General features: G+C 37.0%; 1 protein-coding gene across 1 annotated transcript in view; it reads right to left on the bottom strand.

Annotated features, from left to right (window-relative positions):
- Window positions 1-4,771: 4,771 nt before the first annotated feature.
- SLC35F1 (solute carrier family 35 member F1) overlaps window positions 4,772-18,910 on the bottom strand; it is a 534,036-nt gene continuing 519,897 nt past the window's right edge. The window contains exon 8 of the mRNA XM_027848652.1: window positions 4,772-4,996. Coding sequence (XP_027704453.1) covers window positions 4,772-4,996 — 225 coding nt within the window. The remainder of the gene's footprint in view (window positions 4,997-18,910) is intronic.

Here is an 18,910-nt window from a genome sequence, read left to right as displayed (position 1 = left end):
TTTAGAAGGAAGAACTAACATTTTAAAACATTTTATTAAGATTAAAAAAAATTAAAAGGTCAATTTAGATGCTCACAAAGCTCTTCCTCCCTGCTCCTCCCCACCCCCCCATTCCTTTAGGATAGGAATTTTTTTAAAAAAAGGGGGAGACAATGTGAACATTTCTCAATTCAAGGTCTGACTACTGTGTCTTATATTTCTGGGCCTAGCATTGAGCCTGCTTGTGATTTGAATACCAGTTTTTTCAGAGATTATTTGTCTACCTATGAATCATCAGGGTAAAAAGGAGACTTTAAGATCCCTTACTTAATTTTTTACTTCTTTTTTCCAACCTTACTCTCATTCCAATCTTGTAATGACCAAAATTGATTGAATGCTCCCTTTGTACATAACACGGTCCTAAGCTGACAGGGAATGTTAAAAGGATTTGAAGCTGAATCATTTCTCTGAAGAAGCTTACAATTTGACAGTATGTTAAACTGTTTCACATTTTATTCATTTGGCCTCCACTTATTCAGAATTGCTAAGAATTTGGACATGGGCTATGCTGGTTTATTTCTGTACTCTGGGGGAAAGAAAAGACTTGCTCAGCAAATTAAGTGTCATCAACATTTGGGGTGAATGGGAACAAGAAATATTTCATTTTCAGGGAACAAATTGTTTATTAAAACTTGGTAACATATTTGGGTATAAATGATTAATGTACTAATTACAAGTAAACCTTCTGTAGTCATAAAAGAAGGCCCAGATGGAACTTCATGTGACAACACTTTAACCACTTTTATTACTCTATTTCCTTGTAAATCATTTAAAAATAAATATTCTACAATATAGCTGGGCCTTCTTACCAACCAGTCCAAATTAGTGAGGTTCTTACTGTAAACATTGAGGTAAAAATCCTTGTAAACTTCTACACTGTTCATTCTAGGGCTATATAAGGCCTAAAGTGAGCTTCTTGTAAGTTTGCAGGCCTTTGGGATGAGTATGGAACGATCTCAGAAGTGAGGCCTGGGGAGAAATGTACAAGGTATCTACCTCTCTTTCATTTTTAAACTTGCATGCTGGCAGAAGATGCTTGTTTTAGGTTCAGCATAATCTAGGGGCAGTGTCCTCTGACCTTTATAATTTTTATGTTGAACTTTAATTGGTGGGCAAGATATAACTGTTCGATTTGTTTTTTTTTTTTTTCCCTTGGGGGCTTGGAGGACTTTGACAAAGCTCCTTAAATAACTGGATAAATAATTCAGCAGATTAGAAACACTATCAGTTTTGCCTTTGAAGGCAGATCTCAGGGGGCCCACTGTATTCCTACCTAATTTGGAAATGCTTTCTCCTGGGTTGTTATTTTGGGGCCCACTCTGCTTGCTATCTGCTTTTCTTGCTATTTTCAGCCTCCCAAGAGAGCCTCAACTGACATCATAGCAGCAAAGAAACAGGCAAGGAAACCAATAACCTTTTGCTTTCATAAAGCATTTATTTTTATTTGAAAACATTATACAGGCATTACATTGCCACAGCCAGTCCATATAGGAGCATGCAAATATCAAAAATGGAGAAAGTGTTGATTCAGCATGTTGGTGCAGATTCTTTTTTTTTTTTCTTCTTTTCTTTTTGGTTTAGATTCCCATTTGCAATGGTCAGGGTTAGTGTGCTTATTATGGGATTTACCAGTAGAATCCTACCCATGGGGTAAAGTCTTTTAGCTAGCTTGGGATTATGAAATGGCTTTAACGAAAACAAAACGAAACAAAAAACATACTACACGCTTGTCAGAAGGTTAATAGCACAAGTTAGCAATATCTAAACTAAACACTGAAACTTTTCCATTATGACACAGTGATGCAATTTTTTTTTCAATTGCTTGGTCTACCATGTTGTGTGTTTCCAAGTTTGCAGCTGTGGAAAGCTGGAACCAAGATAGCTCTGTCTCCTAACCATGATTCCGGGAAGTCTATGCCCTCCCTCAGGTGGGGAGGGGTTAGGTAGGTTTTCCATTCAGTTGCTAAAAATTACCCCCTATCTTGCCCAGTTCCCAAGGGGTGGTGGTGTTGACAAGAGCTCTGGTTTATTTATGTAACTATTGCCCCACACTGCTAAAGTCTCGTTCAACCTGTAGAGGTTTGTGAGCTGAAGAGTTGAATTGCTGCTGGTGTCTATAGAGGTTCTGAAACTGTAGGAAAGAGAAGACCTGGAGTAATGTTATCCTTCCTACCTTCCCCCTTCTCATCCTTCCTTACTAGACTAATTAATATTTGTATATAACAGGAAGGCTTATATGCCGCTGTTTTTTCTTGGGGGCCCATCGAAGCCTTCTGATTTGGGGGTCAGTTCAACACATTATTCACCTCTTTACCTGGAGCAGAAAGAAAGCAACACTGTCAGTGACTCCAGTGATGGGAAGGTCTTTGTGAAGAAAGCTTGCTGAGTGATGATGAAGGGTGTACGGTGCATTTCTAAACATTCACACTTGGTTTCCATACAATGGAGTCAATTAAAATATTCTATAAAAATGTTTCAAATGGCAGATTTAAGCCATCTGTTGATTGCAAACCTTTTTTTTTTTAATTTAAATTTTTAAAAACTCCCAAGCCAGTGAACTGACTTGGAAATACCTTCAATCCAGTTGTTCCTAATAAGACTACTAAACACCTACAAATTAGTGTCATAAAAATGAATAAAAAAGAAGACTACAAACATTTGGCTTAAAAAATAAATACTAAAAACTGGGTAAACCAAGAAAAGTATGCGAAATGAAGGAATGTAAACACAAAAATAAAACCACAGTCTTTAAAGGTCTTTAGACCCTAATAGACATAATGCTCAGAGAAAGGTATTTAATTGGTTTAAAAGGTAGCAGAGAGTACAGGAGATGGCAGGATTCCTCAGGATTGGGAGAATTTTAGCACAGTGATTTTTGCAGAAAATAAACATTCTTTTAAGGGGTTATCTGAGAAAACAAGGGATTTTGAATAGCAGTGTTTTTCTCTCCTGTCCCAAGGGATCTTTCTCCTGGAGTGAGGGCATGGCCAGATTCTTCACTCTATGGTTGAAAAATACAAAACCAATCCACACACTTTTAGATTAATACTAAGGCATATAGCTTTCCACTTTAGAACATAGTACTGGCCTGATTCAACATCTTTAGAATTATCTTGCTATTTTAGTATGTCAAAAGTAGTACAAATGCTCCTTCCTACATTGCAGAAACCCTATGGTCTAGTTGGTGTGCTTAATATTTGCACAGATGTTTATCTGACTTTTTAAAATTCTCACAGACATTTTCCTTTTCTTTCTATACCCTTTGTCTTTATCAATGCCTTCTCTGCATCAACCAAACATAGAAGATATTTCATATACTCACAGGTTACAGCTAGCACTGGGAAATTAGGTGGGCCTTTTTTTGATTCTTGACTTTTAGTCCTTGCAAAAAGGGTCATTTTCAGGGGAAAAATGTATATGAAAGACCCATCAGATTCTTGTTACCCAAAGAGAAAAACAGAAAGATAGATTAAGAATGTAATATCTTGATGGATGGATACCAAACATTCCTCAAATGCATAATTGTAAAATGATGGTGTCTATACCATTGTGATGGTGTCAAGTCAACGGAATTGCTCTTGAGGCCTATACTGCCTTTGTTCCTAAACTCTTTAGGTGTGTGGCACAATCAGTTAAACTTACAAAATGAACACAATTTCTGTATTAGTACACTTAAAAAAAGGAAGCCTCAAAAATAGTAGATAGTATTGGCTTCTTCAAGTGCCTTGATTCTGTTCCATATTATCTCACCGAAAAAGATCTAGAAGGAGGAGGAAAATAAAACACTTGGAGGTTTGGTTTTTTTGTTCTTGTTTTTGGTTTTTGTTTTTTGTTTTTTTGTTTTTGTTTTTGGTGGGGTAGGGAGGAAAGAGGAAGCGTGAGGGAATATAGATTTGGGTGAAAACAAATGTCTCGAAAAAAATGACTTGGTTTCTGGAGTTTCCCCACACCCATAGCAGTGATACATCCCTGACCCTATTATCATAGGGACTTGGTTGGCTGAAACCTCATGGCACAACAGAAGGCAATGGCCTGGATGAGAATGTAGTGATTGCAAATATAAAAAGGCTAAAATGCTCATTTTAGATCTATTCCTAGAATAGAGAATTATATGGTCAGTTGCCCCTCCCCACAAGGGTCACAGCACAGATGACATTTTGAGCCAGCAATCCAACAGATGGTGGATTAACTGCTAACCACCAAATTCCTAGGCCAACTAAGCTTTTCTGGGGTGGAGCTCCTGTAGCATGCATCACTCTCAAAGTCTATGCAAAAAAAAATTAAATATGATTTTTAAAAAGTGACTTGCCATAGAAAAGTGGGATTTATGCAACTGCTTGTGGAACTGGTAGAATTTGATTTGTATTTGGGGTAGGGGTGGGGGTGGTGTGCAAAATCCCCTCTTGAATATTGGTTCAATAATAATAACAGTAATAATAATAAAAACAATAATAATACTAGCTTTTGATTCAAAACTTTTCACAGTAATCGATGCAGAGGGAATTGCGGTCACTGTACACCCTAGACAGACACCTCTCCAAGTAAGATGTTTTGGAGTCTGAGTCTCCGGGGACAATGAGCTTGTTCTTTGCAAGAGGCTTTCAGATTTGCTACCTTGCAGTCCACCTGTGTAAACTGCACCTGGTAAATACCTTTCTCTATGTACAATACAGAGATGATGGGCATATACGTGGCCACTGAGTCACCCTCAGTGGCTTAGGAGGGCCTAATCCTAGGCAACTCTCACATGGGGCTCCTCTTCCATCTCTTGACCTAGGCTGGTATAGGTGACTGAAGGTTCCACCTGCCCAGAGGCTGGTAAGTCTACAACAGTTCCTGATGGGTTTCGAAACTGCTTGTATACTCGAGGGTCCTGGGCTATGTATGTGGAGGTGGAGGAGTAGAGAACCAGCCCGACGAGGATAGTGAAGAAGGACAGGAGATAAAGTCCTGAAAACTAAAGCAGACATAATACCAGAGTCATTAACATAGTAAGACCACAGGTTCATTCAGTTATTCATGCTACACACATTTAGTAAGTACCTATTGCATACAAGTCACTGAATTGAGGGAGGAATAAGGATAAATAATGATAGCTAATATTTATATAGCATTTTAAGGTTTGCAAATCTCTTTACATATATTAGCCCATTTGGTCCTCATGGCAACCCTGTGAGTTAGGTGCTATTATTATCCCCATTTTATGGATGAGGAAACTGGAAATAAAAATTCCATGTGAAATATACTCTTAATTCCCCCATTCTTAAAAAACTGCAATCTAGAAAGGGAGATGAGATATAGACTGTACAAATAACTATCGTACAAAACAGAATGCAGTTTGTATAACCAGTGCTTGTTTAGCACAGTGCCTGACACATACTAAATGCTTAACAAATGTCATCTATCTATTATGTGTCTAGCTATCTAGCATGAAATATAGCCTCAGACTAAATTTTTAAGAAAAACTCACTTGTGGGGAGAGACCCCAGGACCAGGATGCTATGAAGATAAGAGTTAGGGAAAAAGGGGGCTCGACCAGTGTTCACCTGTGGTGGGTGGTCCTATTTTATGTAATAATTCTTATTAATCAGATACTAAATTTAGGCATTTCTTTTTTTTAAATAAATTTTTATTGATACCTTTTGGGTTTTTAACATTATCATAGTTTTCCCAAGTATCTCACCTCCTCTCCCTCTTAGAGAGCTATCCCATATAACAAATAGTATTTGTTAAAGGCATTAAAAAAGAGGAAAAATCAGCACAACTGATTTGCATTGAAATGCAAATTGAAATGCATTGAAAAAGTCTGAAAACATACATAATGGGCAACATTTATGGACCTTTCACTTTCATGAAGGGGTAGGTTAGAGATGTCCTCTCATCTCTTTACTCAAGTAATCTTTATAATTTTGTTACATTATTCACTTTTGATTTTGTGTGTATGGTTGTTTTTTTTTTCTATTTACATTGATGTGGTCATGCCTATTACTTTCTTGACTCTGCTTACTTCATTATTCATCAGTTTGTGTGGATCTTTCCATGCTGCTCTATATTCATCACATAGATTATTTTTTTTTACAGCACAATAATATCCACAATTCATGTACCATAATTTACTTAGCCATTGTCCAATCAAGGGTCATCTACTTTTTTCTAGTTCTTTGCTATCACAAAAAGTATTGCTAAAAATATTTTGGTGTATATGGGAACTTTCTTCTAATCAAGAGCTTCCTTGGAGTATAAGTCCAGTAATGGGATCGTTGGTTCAAAAGGTATGAATATTTTTGTTACTTTGTTTGCATTTTTCCAAACCGCTTTCCTAAACAGTTGTACCATTTCATAGTTCCATCAACAATGATGCCTATTTTTGTACAACCCCTCCAATATTGACTATTTCCATTTTTTTTGTCATCTTTGCCAATTTGTAGGGAGTAAGATGAAACCTGAGGGTAATTTTGATGTTCATTTTTCTTATTAGTGATTTTGGAGCATTCTTTCATATGGTTATGAATACTTTGCAATTGAGAATCATTTTTTCATATCCTTTAACCACTTATGTATTGGGAATGGCATATATATGTGTATATACATACATATATACAAGTTATTTATCTTGGATACATATGTAAATCTATGTATGTGTATGAATTGTTTATCTTGGATACCAAACCCTTAGAGATATTTGGTACAGTTTTTTCCCCATTCAATTACTTTCATTCTTATCCTGACGCATAAATTTTGTCTGTGTAGTAGCTTTTAGTTTCATATAATCAGAGATATCTATTTTGCCTTTTGTAATTGCCTCTATCTTTTGTTTAGTTAAAAAGATATCACCTACCCATAGCTCTGAAAGATATATATGATCTGCTTCTTTTCTAATTTTTTAATAGTGTGATCTTTAATATTAAGGTTGTGTAACTAAGATATATTATAGAATTACAGTGTAAGGTATTAGTCTAAGAGTAATTTCTGTCTGATTGCTTTACAGTTTTTAAAAAATCAAACAAGGAGTTTTTCCCTAGGTAATTTGTTTTCCACTTTGTTAAACACTGAATTACCAAGTTCCATTGTTTCTGATTCTCCCTTGTTGAGCCTGTTCTCTCTCCCTCTCCACCTGTCTCCTTCTGTCCCTCTCTCTAACCCCAATACCTGATGGTTTCCATGACTGCTGCTTTATAACATAGTTTCAGGTCTGGCAGTACTGGTCTCCTTTTGTCCCTACCTCTTTTCATCATTTCCCTTGATGTTCTAGATCTTTTGTTTTCTAAATGAGTTTTGTTCTATAAACTATCTCCTTGGTAATTTCATTGATATGGTAGTATTGTCATTTTTAGTATCAGGTATCACAGGTAGTGAGCAACAGAGGCAAGATTTGAACTGAGGTCCTCTGACCCTAAATCTTGTGCTGGCCTTTTCCTCAGCAACACAGTTGCCTTTAGGATGCCCCAGAGCCTGGGTTTGGTAACAGCTAGAACAGGACACAGGAATGAATTTGGAGAAACCCTAAATGGTTTCCAAAGAAATCAGGAAAGACCAGGACTAGAGGGAATTCAGTGCCTTTTTTTTTTTTTTTTGGGTGAGGCAATCGGGGTTAAGTGACTTGCCCAAGGTCACACAGCTAGTATATGTCAAGTGTTTGGTCTGAGGCCAGATTTAAACTCAGGTCCTCCTGACTTCAGGGTCGGTGTTCTATCCATTGCGCCACCTAGCTGCCCCTAGTGCCTTTCTTCAAAGGCTTTTCATTGTGATGAAAAACTGTCCAATGGAAGAGGAGGGGAAAAATGTAAGACATTAACTCTATTAACCCTACTAAACCCTTTGTATAGATTTATTTCTCAGATAACTGGCACCAGGCTAGGAGTCAGGAGACTTGAATTCTAGTCTGTTTTGCTACTAACTAGTTGTGTGACATTAGAAAACTCATTTCCCTTTCTGCAAATCTTATAACAGAGACTTGCAGCTTATGTACAATTCTCTCCTTCTGGCCTGCATCATACATGCAAATGCTGATTTTATTTGATGTTTGTTAAGTTATGAATAAAAAAAAGAAAATTTAAAAGTCACATCCTCTCTATGGGTCTCAGTTTCCTTCTCAGTACAATGAGAGAGTTAGACCAGACCAAAAATTCTTAATCTTGTTTGTGCCATGGACTCCTCTTGTGAAACCTGTGGATGGACCTCTCCTCAGAATAATGTATTAAAATGCATAAAATAAAATTGTATCAATTAGCAAGGCCTAGCCATGAACACTGAATATTTTTTCCAGCTAATTAAGTTGTTCTTTATTTCTTTAAGGATCACTTTATAATTGAATCTATAAAGTCTTTTGTGTGCATCTGTAGATAGATCCTTGGGTTTCTTATGCATTTCGTTGTTATTTTTAATGGGATTTTACTTCCTATTTTTGCTTCTTGGATTGTTATCTTTATGTAGAAATGTAAGTATTTTTGAGGATTTATTTTGTAGCCTGCAAATTTGCTAAAGCTAGTAAGTGTCTCAATTAGTATCCTTGATGATTGCTATGATTGTCCAAGTTTACCATTATATCATCAGCAAATAGGAATAGTTTTATCTCCTTTTACCTATCTTTATCCCTTTAATTTCTTCTTTTTTCTTATTGTGGTTGCTAGCATTTCCAGAATTATATCAAATAATAGTAGAGAGAGTAGACATCTTTACTTTTCTCCTGTATTTATTGGAAAAGTTTCTAATGTATTTCCCACTATATATGATGGTTGTGTTTGGTTTTAGATCGATGCTTTTTATGAAAGTAAAAAAAATTGTCCCTTTATACCTATACTTCATAGAATCTTCCCTCCCTCCCTTTGTTAAAGGGTTTTCACTGTATCTTGAGATACTCACGTAGCTTTGGAGGTTTCGGTTTTTAATGTGATTGTTTTCCTAATGTTGAATCATCCTGGCATCCAAGGTATAAATTTAACTTGGTCATAATGAATTTCTTGGATAAATCACTGTAATCTGTTCTGATTATTATTTTTATTTCTTCTGGTTATGTTGTGGTTGTGTCTGTGTTATGTTGCTAATTTTCTACTTCATTGATTTTATTTTTTACCCTCTTTTTAATCAGACTAGCTAAATGTTTGTCGAAATTGACAAACTAATGAAATTATTAGTGTTTTTCAGAGAATTAGCTTTCACTTTTACTTATTTCTCTGTTTTGTTTTTGGTTTCCTCTTCTAATTTTCATATCTGATCTTTTGTGTTTATTTTAGCTGTTTATTGTTTGGCTTTCTAATTTTTAAAAATGTATATTTAGTTTATTAATCCTCTATTTTTTTCTATTTTGTTAATGTATATTTGTAAGTATAAGATTTTTTCCCCCAAGGACTGCTTTACCTGTTATCTCAGAAATTTTGGTATGTTGTTCCATCATTGTAATTTTCTTTCATATAATTGTTATTTCTATGATTTGTTCTTTTACCCACATTACTTAGGAGTTCATTATTATGCCTACTTCATTCTGTGTCTTTTGTTTATGGTTCCCCAAACAATGACTATTTTTTATTTCATTATGATTTATAAAAGATGTATTTACTTTTTATGTCTTTTTACATTTGTTTGCCATATCTCTGTGTTTAAGGGTACATGGTCCATTTTTCATAAAAGTTTCATGTGATACTGAGAAATAAGAATATTCTTTTATAATCCTTTTTAGAAGATACCATAAGGCTTTTAGCTCTATTTTCTTCAGCAATTTCTTCAGTTCCATATTTTCCTTCTTGTTTGTTTTGTGTTAGACTTATCAAATACTGAGAGAGGGACATTTAAGTCACTGCTACTATTGTAGTACTGTCTATTTCTTCCTGTAGCTCAGTTAATGTTGACTTTGGGAATTCGAACACTAAGACATTTGGAGTATATAAGTTTATCACTGATATTGGTTTGTTGTTTATGGTTTCTGTCAGCATAATGTAGTTTCCTTGTTTATCTCTTTTTTGAATATCTGTTTCTGCTTTGTCAGAGAGCATGATTGCAATTCTTGCTTATTTGGATTTAGATGCATAATAATTTTTTTCCCCATCCTCTTAGTTTTACTTTGTGTATGTCTGTTTTTTAAATGTGTTTCTTAGAAGCAATAGATTGTAGGGTTTTGTTTTGTTATCCAATTTGTTACTCTTTTTTCATTTTTTGGAAGGGGGTTGTTTAATCTACTCACATTTAAAATTATGATAGTTAGTTTTATATTTTGATCCATTTATTTATTTCTAATGTTTCCCCTCCCCCAAGTTATGATTTTCTCCCCCCTTCCATTGGAATCACAATACTATATTTCTTCAGTTACTTTAGCTTAATCTTTTTTAAGGTGCCATATTCCCACTGATTCTCTTTCCCTCACCCTTGATGTCCCGTCTCATTTTTCATACTTTTCCCTTTGGAGCTTTGCTTATTCATTCCTTTCCCCTCTTTATTTTATCTAGCTATTTAGTTCTTCCCCTCTTTTTTCTCTCTCAGCTAGTCAAATAGATTCCCTCTTCTTCTCCCCTTTAATCCTATTCATTAGTTTTAAAATTTTCATTTTATTCTCCGTATTCCCTGTGGAATCAAAATTCCCAAGGTATCCATTCTGGGTTCTCCCCTCCAAGAAGTTTGGCCACTGCCTTGTAGAACTTGCCTCATAGATTTTCCTTTTCTATGGTGCATCACTCCCAGAAAAATGCCAGTTCCTTTAGGTGAAAAGAGAGGATACTGCGCTGTCCCCCAAAAGTGTCCCCAGTTTTGCAATCTACCACTGACCTCAAAATCTCTTCCCTGGCCCCATAACCTTTGACTCCCCTGGTTACCAGTTGCCCTTAGGAGTTTCATCTCCCTCCTGAGGAAGAATGAATGGTCTTTTCAAGCACCAAATCCCCGCAGCCAACATCCGGCACATGGTTCCCATCTTCCTTCATAGAACATCTCTCTTCACCCACAGAAGCTTTCACCAGTAGAACCTCTTCCCACCCCCAAAACAAGGTCTCCTTCCCACTCCTCCCCCTTTAAATTCCTTCTCCCTCCTCATCCATTCCTCTGTAAGCTCTTCTCTTCCTGAGAGATCAAAGGAGTCAACTTCCCCTCATTGCTAGCTCTTGACCAGGGTGCATCACACACTCCCCTCAATCCCTTCCTGACCTCTCCTCTTCCATATACCTTCTTTTTTTTTCTTTTGGTAATTAAGTCCAGCAAAAAATTAATTCACTTCCAGGTGAGGTGCCACAAGGTTCTGTCCATAATGCTACTGGCTCTACCTTCATCTGTTGTCTGTTTTCACTTCTGTCTCTTCATGTACATTTAGAAAGAAATCTCTTACTGGGTCCTCTGCTGTCACATTGTTGCTGTCCTTGGTTGTATTTGTACACTCCTCCTACATTTTTGTTATCTGAGTGTTTGAGAGGCAAATCATCTCTTCAGGTGTAAATTTCTTTCTAAGGTTTTGAATACCTCTTTATTATAGAACGTCCATCTGTTTTCATTTATGGTTAAACTTGAATTTGCAGGGAAGGTCACCCTGGGTTGCATCCTGAGCTCCACTGCTTTTCAGAATACAATATTCCATTCCTTCCTGCATTTTCCGATGAGTGCAGAATAGTCTTGTGTTATTTGAATTTCCTTTCTTTGTATTTGACGATCTTTCTCCTTGCTTCTTATTGTTTCTCAACTGTTGAGCTGTTTCTCTCAGGCTTAATAGATTGTCACATCCCCTATACTCAGTGTTCTATCCAGTTCCCTCTGTTTCTCAGTTCTCTGGCCTGGCAGAACAGAGTGCTACCATACTGGTGCTCCTGAAGTTTAGGTTGATTTCTATTGTTTGGCTCTCTGAAGCTTTGGGATCAGGGGGATGTCAGGGTGTGGAGTTGAGTTCCATTTCAAGCCCAGGCATATGTTTTGCCCTGTTCCTTTTGTTCTTCTGCTCTGTTGTGGAGATCTTTTGCAGCACAGCATGCTGCTGTGATGCTAGCTATTGAGGTCTCAGCAAATTTGTGCTGTTTGGAGCTTGGATCTCCATAGCGATAGAAAGTGTGGTGGGGCAGGACCAGGGTGTAGGGATGCATTTTGTTAAGCTTATAGGTCAAGTGGTCCAGGGCAACCTTGCTACCAATAGCAGGGTGTGTAGTGAGGGAGGTAGTGTTGAGTGAGTTAAAATTACACATTAGTTTATGGAAATTTTTACCTTCTTCTGAATTCCTGGTCCTAGATAATGGAGATAACTGAAAGTGCTTTCTCTTTGTTGCATAATTTCTGTTTTGGAGAGGTTTGAGAGATTATGAGGATCAAAGAAAATGTCTAGTCCTCCATCTTGTTGGGTCATGTGACTTGGAAGTAAACTCAATCATTTCTATCTTGCTGAAGATGTAAAACTGCTATCAATGCTATATACATTTTTGTATCCTAGGACAATGCCCCAGTTTTCTTGCCCTAGGTATAGCTCCGGATGACAGTTTCTTTTGAACAGGTATTTTAGTAATTTTTGCCAGTCTTCTATTTAGAAAATGAATTTTCTCCTTTCTCCTTTCTTTTCATAAACCTTGTAAATATTTTGCTAGAATCTTTAGCCCAAATGTTGAGGCATAAATCATTAATAAGTGTGTGGGAGTAATAAGCAGGCATGTGGGGAGAAGGCTAGTTAGGACACAAGTACATAAGTTAAATGAAAAAATATCCTAATATTACTCAAAAAGGAGTTGGTTATTTATGGCTTCATTAAACTTGAAAGAAAATATGGATAATATATCTAACCTTTTAACACAACCATAAACATCTGGTGCCTGACTAATGCAGCTGTATTTGATCACTCTTGCTTTATCTTAATCAAATTTGAAGGCTATTCATCTACATAGTTGGCCTTGCTATCAACTTTGGGAATGCCGGATTAGATTGTTAGAAAGGTCTAATATAATGTTTTCTCCCCACCCAAACCTTATTGGGTTAAATATACTGCTTGCTGTTTTTCTAACATATTTGGCCTTCTAGGTAGTCCTATTTTTAAAAGTAAATTATGCACTGGCCCTGGAGAGTCAGGAGGACCTGAGTTCATATCTGGCCTCAAACATTTAATAGCTGTTCAACCCTATTCAAGTCACTTAATTCTAATTGCCTCCAAAAAAAAAAGGAGTATGAATATGAATAAAGATGATAAAAAATGAATTTATTTTTGTATATGCATCCAGGAATCTCAATGCATTCAGGAAATTCTTCTTGGCCCTTGAATTCTTTGAGAATTTTCATTTGAAGTCATTTGGCAAGAGAATGAATACTTTCCTTTCTACACAAAAATAAGTCTGGTGTTCCAGAAAAGATAGACCACAGGATTTGGAGGCAGAGAAGTTGGGTTTGAGACCACCTTTCTAACTTCCTACCTTTTGTGACCTTGGGCAGAATATTTGGGTCTTTTTTTTTTTGTTTTAATCTGTAAAGTGAGGTAGATGAACTAGATGATATTTAATATTTTTCCTGCTCTAAATCTGTGGTCTCTCCTCTTCTGTACTGTATGAAGTCCTGGATTTGTAGGTAGAGGAGGCCACTGACCACTGGCCTGATTTTAGGACAGAAGGTCCCCCTGCCTCACATCCTTCCTCTGCCTGCTGGCTGGGACCTGCAAGTCCTCAACTAGAACTTCATTCCTTCAGCCAAAGGCATTCTTTTCTAAATCTGGTGCCTGATTAATGTAGCTGTTTTTGGTCACTCATACTTTACCTTAATCAAATCTGAAGGCTATTTGTTTATAGACTTGGCCTTGCTATCAACTTTGGGAATCCTCTGTGTCAGATTAGATTGTTAGGTCTAATATAACATTTTTCTCCTTACCAAAGCCTTATTGAGGTAAATATACTGCCATCCCAACCTCATGAAAAGAAAACTAAGTTATTATCAGTTTTTACTGAAAAAGTATGAATGAGTTTCAGATACTTTCTCCATTCTTGATAGAGCAAGAAGCCAAAAGATGGAAAAAAGACGTAGAACTGAGAGGCTAGGATTCCCCCAAACCCTTCACACTATCGGCTAGCATGTAGGCTGGCTGGAACCCATGTGATCACCTTAGATCACCCTCCAGACCAGGCATTGGGTAAGAATGGTTGGTGATTCTAATCTTTTACTTCTCTTCTTCTTTCTGTGAGCTATCTTTTTGACCATCTTGCTTGTTATTAGACTACCAGAAGAGAGAGAGAAGGAAGATAGACAAAAATCAAATTAATCTGTTTTTCTAGAGGGAAGTGAGTCAGAAATGAGATCCTTGGAGTATCTGTGGATTTCAATGATTTATCAGTGCCCCTTTGTCCCACTGCTGGCTATACCCTTTCTTACCTCATTCAACCAATGCAAGTGTGTGCAGTCAGTGTTCTCTGGCAGAAGGGACCACAGGGAGTGGTTCCAGCTACTTAATCTTTTAGAGTCTCAGTTTCCTTATCTGTAGGGTGGGGCTTTTATAATACCTGTAATTCTTCTCTCCTGGAATTGTTGTGTGGAATCATAAAGTGTTATATAAAGTTAAGCTATTATTATTCCCAGTGTGACAGCATAGTATTAGTGCATAGAATGTTGTACTTGGAGTCAGGGAGATCTGGATGTAAGGCAGCCTCTGATTTTATTAGTTGTTATGAGAACAGGGGTAAATCAATGATCTTCTCTGAATCTTAGGGCATCCTTTAGAGTCTATCCTACAGATGGCAGCTGGACAGTATAGTAGATAGAGTGCTGTGCCTGAATTCAGGAAGACTTGAATTCCAATCTGGCCTCACACAACTTACTAAATGTGTAACCCTGGGGAAGTCATCTAACTTCTGTTTACCTTTGTTTCCTCAGCTATAAAATGAGGATGATAATAGCAACTACTTTGGGGGGTTGTCATAAGGATTAAGTGAGATAATATTTGTAAAACACAGCACCTACTATGTGCTAGGCACTGTAGTAACCAATGAGGAAACTATAATAGGTATATATAAATGCTTATTTCCTTCTCTTCCCTTTTCCCTTCCCCAATTTGCATTGGTGGAAGGAATTTCCACATTGAGGAAATCATAGGCCCTTGAAATAATCATTATTATATTATTATTAATAATAACTTTAAAAGAAAACTATATGGAAAGAAGCTTCTTTCTGATTTTTCTTCCTACAGTGTATGTAAGGAGAATGGGTATGCACCTCATATATTTAGCAGTAGAGTACTGTTCATGGGGGAAGAATGGATAATAAGGCAATGTTCCAGAGTGATGAAAGTAACAACAAAAAATTAACTTCATCAAGAGTGGATTTTCAGTTTTGCTCGATGATCAAACTTATGTTGTTGTTCAGTCATTTTTCAGTCACATCCAACTCTTTGTGACCCTATCTGAGGTTTTCTTGGCAAAGATATACTGGAATGCTTTGCCATTTCCTTCTCCAGCTCATTTGACAGATGAGGAAACTGAGGCAAACAATATTAAGTGACTTGCTCAGGGTCCCACAGCCAGTAAGTGTAGGAAGCTAGAATTGAACTCAGGTCTTCCTGACTCCAGGCCCAGTGTTCTATCCACTGAGCCACTTAGCTGCCCCAGTGATCAAAGTAGAAGCATACTATTTTTCTCAAACATGGCGTGAGAAAGATCCCTCTATTTCTAATAAACATTTCTTTAATTTCTACAAAAATTTCATCAAATACAATTCACTATGGCACGGATTTGGGTATGGAGCAAAGTATTTATCATGAAACCTATCTAAGGTCACTTCATCCAAGAGCATTTCATGGTATCATAGAACTTCAGACTTGGAAGGAACCTCAGCAGCCATTTTAGTCTAATACCCCACCAAAGAACTTCCCTTTAACATATCTGATAAGTGGTTATCCAGACTCTTCTTGAAGGCCTCCATAAATAGGCTACCCATTATCTCCCAAAGTAGCCTATTCTACCTTTGAATAACTCTAATAGTTAGGAAGCTCCCCCCAATAAATTTAATCTTACAATTAGATGAAATTTGTTCCTTTTCAACATCTGCCTTCTGTGATCCAACAGAATAAGCCTAATTCTTCTTTTACAGAGTTTCCCTGTAAATACCTGACTGCTGGAAGTACATGGTGAACCTCATGACAATAATCTTTTATCTAAAGATGATTTCATCCACCCCAATGGACTTTAAGAACCATATAGAGAGGCCCCAACATATATTTGCTATGAAAAATTTAGATTCATTGAGGTATTGTAATCCTATACTATCTATATGCTTCTAGAAAAAGATTTGAACATGAGAAACAATTACAACCATTTTTTAAACAAGAAATGCAAAGAAAAATGACTTCATTGCATCGTGTCCTCCCTTTTTGCTTGATATCAAGAAGACAATTGCACCAGGTCTTATTAATGGAGTCCCTACTTGTTCAAAATACTGTCTTCATTTCAAGAACAGGGAAATCATTGGAAGACTTATGGTTACTGTGAAATCATTAATTGCAAATAAATCCTAGAGCTCAGGCTTCTTGAGAAAAAATTAGAGAAATGGTCTGTAAACACTACAGGAGAGACAGAGGAGGATGGAAAATAGACTGAAATCCTTTCAGTTCTCCTCAGTTCTCAATAGATAGGAACCGACAAGTCTCTAAAGCATCAGGTGAGAGCTCCACGTTACCGTTAAAGGAAGGAAGCTCGAACAACAAACACCTTGTTAGTCAGAGCAGAGCACTTAGCGTCTCCATTCCTGAAATGTCTGCGAACAACAAAAATAGAGGACAAAGAGCTGCTGTTAAGTCTAAATTGTGGTGTCTTTTTCCCTTAGGCCCAGATTACTGTCATAAGTTCCCAACATGCCCTTGTGAGTTCCTTTATCTAACTCCTAACAGGGACATATTGTGAAGCTTTACAAAGCTGAGGAATGATGCCCATGTATGAAGGCTGTTTAACGTAATGATATTAATATAATGATACATGACATAATGAACATAATGATAATAACTCACATTTCTACAGTGCTTTTCAAAATTCTTTACGCCAATGTCAGAAGTAAGATGGTGATGGAAGATGTCAAAATGTGCAAATGGAGGAGGATGGAAAAGATGAGAAGGAACTGGAAGCCACATTTTTATTTAAGATCTTCTTTTAGACAACAGCTGAGGAAAGCTCCTAATTACATTAGGGTTTGCAAATCTTTGGAATCTCCAAAGTGAAGATCAAATACAGTCTAACAAGGGGTAGGGTACCACCTTATTTCATGAAAAGAAGGTGAAAGCTCCCGGAAGATGGAGGAAATTGCATCACAGACAAAACTTGGTTCAAGAATCCCTACCCTACTTGTAGTAGGAATAATGTCCTAATCTCTCCTCCATATACTATCCACCCCCCATGCAATTTAGGCTAGCTTTCCCTTAGACATCTTATGAGCTAGGTACTATTCTAAGGGCTGGGGATAAAAAGAAAGGCAAGACAATCCCTGCTCTCAAGCTACTTACAGTCTAATGGAGGAGACAACATACAAACAACTATGTGCACACAAGTTGTATACAGCCTAAACTAGAGACAATCCAAGAAGAAAGGCACTAAGATTAGGTGGGATTGAGAAAACTGAAACCATTTTTAAGACTTGATTGTCTCCAGGGACTAAATACTCATGCTGTTAATATCACTGATTACAAAATAGTCACACAAAACTCCAGGTGCTCTCTGAGGCTTGGATGGTGTACCACAGTGGGTAACTCAGTGGCAGGGGACATTTGCCCAGCTGATTCAACTTAGAGTGAACTCAATGCATGTTTTGTTGACTTTCCTTTTCTGTGGCTTAGTAAATTTCTTATTGTTTAATGAATGTCCTAAACTGTTGAGTGACCTACAAGATTCTCGTTTCATTCCAAAATTGAACACAAACTATCAGGGGACTGGCTGGAACAAGGCCCAATCCTAAACACCTCTCTCCTTTCTCACTCCCCCTGGAGCAAATAAGACAAAGTTACCTGTAAGAGATAGAAGTAAGAATTACAGAGACTGACACTCTTTGTTCCAGCAAGCGGAAATTTTATGGAGAGTCTCAGAGATTATATTGTGTGTTTTTGTCATAGTAACAATTATATGTACACAAAATACAGGTTGGTTTCTATACTAGAGGAGAGTCTCCTCAGATTTGTCAAATGATGATTGTTATCTAATTTTGATGATTCATATGGGAAAAACTCCCAAAGAAAATTAGGAAGTATTGCTGAGAATATAGAGGTGGGTAAGGAACTGAAAACCTTAGAGGCAAAAGTATTGCTTTCATCACTGCTCTTAACTGAAGGTAGGGACTCCAGAAGAGAAAAGAGTTGTGAGAAGTGAAGAACTGGTGAAAAAGATGGTGCTTGAGATCATGGTTTGAATTTTGGGGTAGGAATGTCTTGCATTCAGGAATGCACCTGAAGTGAAAATACACTTGGCCTCCAGATTTACAAATCTGATTAAATGGACTTTGTTGAAAATGGAATGGTTAAGGGAGAAAACTGTACATCCGCCAAGCCAGAAAGTAGCAAATACAACAAAGGTAGAAGAGTATCAGTGGAGTGGACCAGCAATTCTTATGAGACAAAATATAAGAAGAGGGACTGTAATAAAAATACAAGGCCTCACATTTATGTATAAAATATGGGTAATAAAAAAGTGAACTATAGCTCTAAAGGCAGAGAGATAAATTTGGCTCCATAAGTATCACTGAGACTTGGTAGGGTGTGACTTATGACTGGAATATAGTCATGGAAGAGTATAATTTATCCAAGAGGAACAGATTAGATAAAAGGAGCTATGCAGTAGCATTGCATATTACAAATATATACTTCTATGGGGAAGCCTAGAGACTGGAGTGGGGCAGTATGGTGGGGAGCTCTTAAGTGATGATTAATGAAGAGAGAAACAGATGTAATAATGTGGTAGGAGTACCCACCCAG

The sequence above is a fragment of the Vombatus ursinus genome, unplaced genomic scaffold (assembly GCF_900497805.2).
Source record: "Vombatus ursinus unplaced genomic scaffold, bare-nosed wombat genome assembly UNPS02006779.1, whole genome shotgun sequence".
Classification (NCBI taxonomy): Eukaryota; Metazoa; Chordata; class Mammalia; order Diprotodontia; family Vombatidae; genus Vombatus; species Vombatus ursinus.
This window is presented reverse-complemented; position numbering and strand designations above follow the sequence as displayed.